At 40.9% G+C, this 9,946-nt stretch overlaps 1 protein-coding gene across 1 annotated transcript; it reads right to left on the bottom strand.

Annotated features, from left to right (window-relative positions):
• Positions 1-7,459: 7,459 nt before the first annotated feature.
• Positions 7,460-9,507, bottom strand: si:dkey-6n21.13 (P2Y purinoceptor 3). The gene has a single exon (XM_064939021.1). It carries the CDS (start codon positions 9,394-9,396, stop codon positions 7,966-7,968), a length of 1,431 nt encoding a protein of 476 aa, XP_064795093.1. The 5' UTR covers positions 9,397-9,507; the 3' UTR covers positions 7,460-7,965.
• Positions 9,508-9,946: the final 439 nt, after the last annotated feature.

Raw genomic sequence — 9,946 nt, forward strand, 5'->3', positions numbered from 1 at the left:
AAGGGGTCCGTTCTTGGCACCAGCAATTGAAATAGAACTGATGTGGCCCTCAAATAAGGCTAATCTTACACACAACGTGTTTAGTTGAATTTACATTTGAGACAAGACAAGAAATATATTTTTTGTGTTATCAAGATACAGAAAAGTCACTTGACCGTGTAAATAGAACTGATGTGGCCCTCAAATCCGGCTATGCTAACACGATTCCAGTTGCAGAACACAGACAAGAGAAAACTCATACATAAATGACAATAGGTTTAGTTTTATTGAGACCTGCATATTTGGAATCCGTTTTGTGATCTGTTGAAAAGAAAGTCAAGAGACAAAATAGGAACAGACAGTGAAGCCAATTACTGAAATTTGAACGAATCTGTAAAAATTGTGATAGTTGTATCAAGTAAGAACAATATGTTTTTTTTTAGGAGAGGGGGGTCTCACATAAACTTTTTAGACTTAGAAAAAAAGTTGGATTTCCAAGGCATAAAGTAGACCGAAATTAAACCTTTCACCAATATACTATTGATATGAATTCATATTAACAGAATGAACACCAATTGGCCATACTTTAAGACTTTAAACAAAACCACCACTTTAACCCTACAATGTGGAAGAGAGAAAAAAACATTTCAAGGTCAAATAGCATTTGTCCTAGTAGGACCAGACTAAAACCAAGCCAGTATTGATTAATGCCAATCTAATTCACCATTTTCATAAAATTAAAACAATGGAAAGACTAGAAGATAATGACATAGCCTACTAGCCTATTTCAGACTAGTGCCACACGACCACATTGATATTATTATTATTCATTCAGGAAAAGCAGGATGACATTATGAGTAGCTCATTAGAGATTTTAAAAAGCCAATGATCACGTCAGAACTCAGGCAGCAAGCATTTGTTCTCTCTCTCACTCTATATTGCCAGATAGGCTCATTCAAAATGAGTAAGGAGGGAGAGAGGGAGGGGGGCAAGAGAGAACGAACGAAAAAGAGCGAAGCAGAAAGAGTGGTTGCAGAGGGACAGAAAGAGCGAGGGAGGGTAAGGGAGAGAGAATGAGAAAATGTGAGGCAGGAAGAGCGACAGACATACGAGGTAGTAGAAAATCATTTTCAGTGTTTCTCTCTGACATGGATAGGCTTGTCTCTCTCCATTCAAACCAGAGGCCATTTTAAAAGACCTGAAACAGAGGAGAAAATAAAGAAGAAAGGATTCACTTACCTTGGGTCCTTGTTCAAAATAATGGGAAAAGGGGGGAATGGTTGGGGGCCAATAACAGAATGTAAACACCCTCTTCAAATTAAATCTAGCCCACACCTTGTGTGTAGTAGCCTATTTCTCCTTATATTGATGCACCTCTGAAGGCCAATGTACTCTCTACACCCTCTCTCTCTACACACACAAGCCTAAACTTCACCCATAACTCAATAAATAAATACAAAATAAAAGAGAAAAAAAGACTAAAATTACTCAAGGAAATGATCACTTGGGGAATAACAACATAGCCTAATTTAAGAAAAACAAAAAATGTCAAAGAAGCTTTGGGGGCTCCCTTTCCTAATGGGGAGGTTTTCTGAACCAAGTCCTAAAATTTGCCCCAAAAAACTTTAGTCCCCCTAGTACACCAGTATCTCTTCCTACGCCACACTCAGGTCTCCCTTGTAAAAAGAGGTCTTCTGACCTCAATGGGACTTTTTGGATAAAGGTTAAATAAAAAAAAAGAAAATGCCTACTACACCCCAAGCCATAGTCCCAGTTACCCACCCTCCCCCCTTATTCACCTCCACCAGGCCCCAAGGCAGGCTCCTGTGCTGTGCTGTGCTGTGTGTGCAGTCTCTCTCGGCTCTACGCTGAAGCTAGTGAGGAGGCTTGGGGAACTTAGTAGGCATAAAAAGGCAAGGGGAGCCGTTACTCTTTTTCCCTCAGCATCACTTTCTACAATAAAAATTGTCATTTTCGGAGCGTGCGAAAAATCTGGAAAAAAAGCAGGGGGTCGTCAAGGTATCGAGGGTGATGGGTGTGAAATTTGGGGCTTGTGGGGGTAAAGGCCCGGCGGGAAAAAATTAATTTGCGAGGGTACGTTTGTCTAGTCTGGGCTGCACCAGTGCGAGCAGCAGCAGCCGCCACTCGCTTCGATTTTTTGTTGTCTTGCCAAGGCTTTCACTCCGCCAACGGAGGGAGAGAGAAAGGGAGGGGTGGGGGGCAAAAGGAGGAACAGGCTAGACTGCAGAAAAGCACAGAGAGCGAGGGAAATAAAAATTAAGGAAAGTGTCGTTGCGCGTTTGTGTGGTGGTTTTTGCCACAGCGACAATTCAGAGTTTTCGCAGCAAAAAGGCATTAGCCACAAACCACAAATGAACGTCGCCGAGCTGAACAAAACAAATAAGATACGACTACTTTCCAAGCTTGGCCCGAGTGCCATTTCTCATTAACAGAAAAGAAAAGGACGAGCACACAAGGGAAAAATACAAACAAAATGGCATATCCGAGTCTCTCCAATCCTTTGGGGTCTCTGGGCCAACATCATCGTTCGAACAGAAAAGCAGCAATCAAATAATTTGACTGGGTTCAGTGTGAGGAGTAGAAGGAAGAGAGCAAGCACACAAAGTAGAGAAAATTGAGTTCTGGATCTACAGATAGATTTACCAGGGACAGAAGGCCTCAACCATCCCCACACACCCACACAAATGAGTGCACGTACAAACACGCTCGCACACACACGAAAATAAAGACAAAGAGCTAGAATGCCATCATCATAAATGTTTAGACTTAACACACAATTCAGACATTCTGATTCTAAAGTAAAACATCTCAAAGTTGACTTGGCTAAGCCCAACTACCTCTAAATAGGCACGTCTGTCTGGTTATTCTGGTAACTAGACAACCCGGACCAGTACAAAAGCTTAATCATTACATTATAGCAGTGTTTCCCAAACTCGGTCCTCTGGGCCCCAAGGGGTGCACTTTTGTTTTTTGCCCAATCACTACACAGCTGATTCAAATAATCAACTAACCATCAAGCTTGGATTATTTTAATAAACTGTGTAGCGCTAGGGCAAAAACATGCACCCCTTGGAGCCCCGAGGACCAAGTTTGGGAAACACTGCATTATAGAGTCTAAAAGAATACCACACATTTAACTGGCAAGCACAAATGAATCCAGTCACATAAAGTCATTATTAGCCTACCAGTATATGCCACAGGGTGTAAGCTAAGCAGATAATAGCCACTATATCCAACCCCAGAAAAAGTCTAAAATCCTTCCCACAGCATGCCAAGCACACAATCCAAATCCACTCAAACATGAAAATAGCTTAAAATATGATGCACACAAACCTGACAAAATGTACTGTGACAGATGCTTCAGAGAAAGACACCTACAACTATTCAGACATTCACCAGGGAATAAAGTGCGTATTAAACAGGGGCCATGATACAGCAATGAGCTGTCTTTTACCGTCTGACTTCCTTAACTCAAAATTAGGCCATGTTAAAATATGAGACATATTCACTGCATATATAGAATGTTTTATGCATTTAAAAACCAACCTTTATTTGAAAGAACACCTGTTTCATAGCAGTACCACATGATAGACTGAATATATTGTGGTTTATTAGCAGAAGTCAAATGAGTCAGATTGTACATTTCTGTAGGCTGTGTGCTAAAATGACACACACACACTAGTTAGACGATGGCATATGTTTTAGCTATAGTACACAGACATCTGAGCCTCCCTTAGCAAATATTACTGATCAGATACCAGATTCTAGATCATGCCTTATATATACATGAAGGGAGTTTAGGTTAAAAAGTTTGGTAGGGTCAGGGTGTGTCATTCAGCAAAATCGGTGGCATATTGTGAAGTAAATGCTTTTTCAAAACCTAGGCGCCTAGTTTGGGGTCACTATATTATTACTTATTTTTATATTACTTTACATGCATACATTTTTATTTACCATAAATTGCACCAGAAAATACATTGAAAGTACATGAATGATTTGCTCCACACAATATGAATATATACTAGATTGCAGTTGAATGGATGGGTCTATATGATGTTCTGAAAAGGAGCAAAGGAAACATTTTTATTGTACAGTGGCAAGTGCAATACGTGGCATCAACGATGACGCAGTTACAAATGCAAGGTTCGATATGGTGGTCTCTGGTTTTCACTAGTAACAATTCAATGAATCTTTTTACATTGACCTATTCAACATCTCGTCCTATGCATTATTCTAAATATTTTGGAGACATTTCATTAAACAAATTAAACTAAATGTATCTATCAACCAAAACATTAAAATATTTAGATTGTGAACTTATGGCAAGAATAGGGTGAGATGTAGAAATGGTACTATTATTCACCGATTAATACATTATTTCCGGTTAACTAAACTTGATGGTTGAACAGCATCGTTTATCAGAGAGCAATCTTAGCTAAAAGTAACGCGATGGCTATCAACTTTGGCAACATAGCTAAAGGGCAAGGAGCAAGACAGGCAACTAGTTAGCAATTTAGTAAATTGCACACCCAAAAAATTCACAATGGTTCAAGTTATCTACAATCGGCCAATGCAACTTTGTAACGTTAGATAACATTTGTCGATTTTTTTCTGTTTATCTATTCATATGATGTATCGTGTTTAGCTAGATGGCACAGTACGGGGGTTGGGTCGACCAAAAAAAAAATGCTGATTCAGACAATGTCGTTGCGATTTCCCCCACAGTTGACCGTTTACCCTACAGACTTAATTCAATTTAAAACGACTTATTCAACCGTTTGCTAACATTTTGTAACTTTACAATCAGTTTTATGATTAGTTTCAAGTTCAGCGAATATTTGATATGAACATATGGGGGTGGAGTAGATTATCGAGGGGGTTGCATGAGCGGTTTTGGGGGAGGGGTTCACGAAGCAAACCTATGGCACTCGCACTGAAACGGGGGTGTGACACCGACGTAGCATAACTCTGTCCTAACCATTAAATAGTTAGCAGCTAACGTTAGTTTACAGTAACCTTAAATCAATTTACTTTAGCTAACTACATCGCTGAAGGTACTTTGCTAACGTTAAAAGAGATTCACTTTTAAGTCGCCTACATCTTACTGCAGTGTTAAACTGCCATAAAGCTTTCAAAACGAGCTAGCGACGTCAGCTAAACGTGGCTATTCCACCAAAGGAACGTAGTAATTAACTAGCTTGTTAATTTAGCCGAGTTTCTAGTCATCCTATATAAAGGTTAGCTACTAATCTATTTTGAGATTGAGTGAAAGTGTTTTGAAATACGTGACGACGGTTGAAATTGTTAAATGTAGCTAGCTATATTTCCTGGCTAACAGCCCACAAAACAGTCGAAAACGTAAGTTAGCTAGTTAACTTTCATGTTTCTTTTTAGCTACCATTAGCTAAATGAAACTAACGTTATCTAGCCTGTAAAACAAGGCATGCTAAAAATGCTTACCACGAGAAAATACGTCCTCGTCCCATGAAGAAACGACCATTCATGCAACAAACAAAACAAATCCCCGTGTAAATGCAATTCAGAAAATATCAATTAATTCGTTAAATATCTTTTTCAACCAAGACATTCATTCTCTTGCAGCAGAAGTTTGAAAATGGCGCCAACGCCTCGCCTCGACAGCTCTACACACACTGGTGACACGGACAAAAAGGGGAAAAAAAATAAATATAAATTTCAGCGGTCGAATTTTAATTTTTAACAAAATGCATGAGGTGTGTGATCGTTAGCCCAATTCATATTGCTATTCACTTTTGCTTAAAATTGTTCCTATGATTTAATTTTATTTTTTTTGTTCAATTTTAATAACCGTCAAAGATTGTTCTAGTCGTAGAGCAGCACGGGAAATTACATAACCGGTTTTGTTTTGAATTTCCAAGCCGGGAAAGGGTGAAATGGGAGGATTTGTCGCCCCCTTGAGTTCACCAATGTATGCCTATGCATTTCACTCCTCAACTAGGCCAGAGATATAGTAGGTCTAGGCCCTAGAGGACATAAAACAACTTTGACTCGTATGGTAAACTATTTGTTTAACTGCCATTTAATATGCATTAGATATATTTTCAGATGAGAATAGCTGTCTTAAAAGTGTGTAAGCTACTAACATTACGGAAGTTCTCTCTTTCTGTGTGTACAAAGATGGAGCTAAGCCCTTCAGTTGGCACCCTGCCTGCTACATTCTCCTGTTTCTTAGATACCTCGCTCAATTGATGGACAATAAATAGCTCTTCGTCCAATGTTGATACTTTTTTCCAGGATCAGAGTGTGGAGGGGGGAGAGAGAGAGAGAAAGAGGGCAGGATAGAGAGAGAGTTGCACTGTTGTGTTTATTTTAGGAGCAATGAAAACATAAATGTCATAAAAACATGTCTGATAAATATATACTGTATATGCTCCTGTACAAGACCTCTAACAGCCTGTATGTTAGGCCCCTGTGTAATGAGTCAAATGACAATAAGTTTATCTGTTTCAAAGAGATGGAATAGGGGTTGTGAATTTGTGAACATAGTGGATTGAGGGGCTAGATAGTCAGCAACATAGGAAATTCCATAGGGAAATATTATGTTATTAAAAAAAATATGTTTACACAAGTAGTTTTCCATCAATACAGCAGATTCTCTGAACTTACACAACCCAAATGACAGCTTAATAATTTACCCAGAGCTCAGAACTAAAGGCAACAACAATCTTAGGTCTTTACGGTCCGTCAGTCCCACCTCACCATAATTTGAGCAAACGGAAGGACAGAGTAGAGTAGGTTGCAGGATCCATAGTTCCTGACAAGTGCTTGTGACATCACTATAGTCTAGATTCTAGAATGTACAACCCCATTCCATTTTAAATAAAGTAGGTTGTGTATGTGAATGAGTGGAGGGTATTTCTCAGATTTTAGGGTGTTGTACAATTTCTTTTCTCTGTGTGTGTGTGTGTTTAAACACTCAGCACTACATTAGTTAGGTTGACCTTTGGTTTGAGTTCAGGTGAATAGGGAGATTATTAACATTATTGCTAATCCAATTTCTTTACAAAGGCATGACCATTTTTTACTCTCTCCTTTTCACACACATGCACACACACATGCATTTTATTCTTCTCTCCTCGTGAGTGACCTACAATTAATTTCCATTCAAAATCCTATTTTCCCTAAACCTAACCCTATCGCTTACCCTAACCCTAACCTTAACATGTAGCCCTAACCCAAACTCCTTACTCTAACCCTAATTCTAACCTTAACCTTAATTGCACCTCTAACCCTAAACCTAACCCCTAAACTTAAAATAGCCTTTGTCTTTATGGGGACGTGGGAAATGTCACCACGTGGGAGAATCTTCCTTGATTTACTGTCCTTGTGGGCGTGCACACACACACACACACACACACACACAATTCAACAACACAATCTCATTGGACAGTAGCGTTACATTAAACATGTTTAATCCAGTCATATTTTACACATTTCCAAAATGTCAGACACAAGATGAACAGGAAATAGACCAATACAGTTCTCATCAAGGGCCGTCATCAAAAGATACAATAACAGATACCAAATATGTCTCTGAGTTTTGTTTTCCTGAGGTATAACTTCCTTCAACTCAACAAATTCATGGAGAATTTTTTTTTTTACCAAAAAACTATATAACAGAGTCCATCATTGTTTTGTTAATGGTACAGTATCATAATCCTCATCCAGATCTACTCATCAACATTTGAATACTGCCAATGATAGTAAGATCATCTCTAATGATCATATCTAATGTCCTTTGTGTCTCCAAACCATTCCTTTTCACATCCTGAATTCTGCACCCAACCATTTATACTGTTCACAAAGGCCTGCTTCTGAATGAAATCCATGTAATGCAGAAGACTTCCGCCACCAACAACAACTCATCCTATGCCTGCCAGCATTGATCCCCTCGGGATGAATAAAGTCTATCGAATTGAATTTAACTTATTCCACAGTATATCGGACCTTGGATTTGGTCATCCCTCTGAATAAATGTACAGCTGTTTTATTAGTCTCTTTGTTGTTATCCTTGTTATTGACCATGCCCCCCTTCTCGCCCCTGTCGCCCCCCTCCTCCTCGTCTCCCGCTCTTCCCAGCTTCCTCAACGGCCAGAGGAGCCCATGATGCTGGTTGGCTGCAGTAGTGTCTGGCGGTGGGCAACAGGGGGCGCCACCCCCTTTCTCCTTGGTGAGGAAGTAGAGGAGTGCGTTGAGCCAGGCATTGAAAGACGCCAGCGGCCGGGTGATCTTATAACACATGGATACCATCGTCATGGTGTGGCACGGGACACCTTTCTTCACTTTCAGGACGAGGAAGATAGTCCTGGTGACATGAAATGGGAAGAAGCAGAGGGCAAAGAGGAGTGTGATGGTGATGATTGTCTTGATGGATTTACGCCGTCGGTGGGCATATGGAGAGTGGGCGCCGAGAACTATCGACATCCCCTCTCCTCCTCCCTGAAGTCTTCCTCCTCCTACAACTCCAGCTCCATTCCCTCTCATTCCTCCTCCACGTCCCCCACCTCCTCCTCCCCCCTCTCCTCTGCCTCGCTGTGACTGGGGCTGGGAGCGCAGGGTCCGGAATATTGTCAGAACCACATGTGAGTAGCACCAGGCGATGATAGAGAACGGTAGAAAGAACCCTAGAAGATGTAGGATGATTCCATATGGAACATAGTCTTGGAACTCCTTATCGATGGCATCGTCCCAACAGTTCTGATATGTTTCCACCTCCCCAGTACCATTACTACTAACGGTGCCAGTGTTATTACTGGTAATCGCCATAGCCTCGCCCCCTACACCTCTCATCACGTGGCTCGTTTGGGCAAACCGGAATATGGGGCACGTAAGAGCGAAGACGACCCCCCACACCAACACACATGTCCCCTTGACCGCTCTCTTAGTCTCCAGTGTGATGGTCCTCATAGGGTAACATATCCCCAGGTAGCGATGGACAGATATACACGTCAGGAAGAATATAGAACAATACAGGTTGAAATAGAACAGAAAGCGGACCAATCGGCACATGTAGTCCCCAAAGATCCATTGGTCACGCATCACATAGCTCGCCACCAAGAAGGGGAGTGACAACCCATACATGAAGTCTGTGGAGGCTAGGTTGACCATGTAGATGAGGGAGGCGTTCCAACGCTTGGTGCGTCTGAAGGAACGCCAGAGAATGATAAAGTTGAGGGAGATTGAGAAGAGGAAGGTGAAGGAGTAGCACAGAGGGAGGAAAATGTACTTGTAGGACTCGTCGATGCTGCAGGAGGGAGGGAGCGAGGGATTGACAGAGAGGGAGTTAAGGAGGTGGTGTACTCCTTCAACAATAATGTCATCATTGAGCACAGGGGCGTCCATCGTTGTTGTTGTCATGGTGACGTTTGGGTGTTTCCGTGTCAGTGGAGATTATGTCTCATCTTCCCATTCTACTGTTCCTTCTGGTTGCCTCTGTTTGATTTCTGAGTATCCAATTCCCAGGTTCACTTATGTTGTCTTCACAATTCAAATTCTGTTTACCTGGAAAGAAAGAGAGAGAGGGTTGTTACAGTCACTCATATTAATTAATTTTCATAGTATACTTCCCTGTACAGTGACTTGATATGGATATACAGGTAACTGCCAAAATAACGGAAACACTTGAGTAAATGAGGGATACAAAGTACATTGAACACAAATACAAGCACAACATGCCCAAATTTGTTTACATCCCTATTAGTGGGCATTTTAGCCTTTGTCAATATAATACATCTACTTCATCTACATCCGCTGATTAAACAGCATGGGGACAATAAAAGGCCACTCTAAAATATGCAGTTTTGTCACACAACACAATGCCACAAATGTGTCAAGTTTTGAGGGTATGTGCAAATGTCATGGTGAGTGCAGGAATGTCCACCAAAGCTGTTGCCAGATAATTCAAAAT

This window comes from Oncorhynchus masou, chromosome 27 (genome assembly GCF_036934945.1).
Source record: "Oncorhynchus masou masou isolate Uvic2021 chromosome 27, UVic_Omas_1.1, whole genome shotgun sequence".
Lineage (NCBI taxonomy): Eukaryota > Metazoa > Chordata > Actinopteri > Salmoniformes > Salmonidae > Oncorhynchus > Oncorhynchus masou.

Excerpts from the sequence above, each read along its gene's own strand:
- si:dkey-6n21.13 (XM_064939021.1), bottom strand. The coding sequence starts at position 9,396 with ATGACAACAACAACGATGGACGCCCCTGTGCTCAATGATGACATTATT.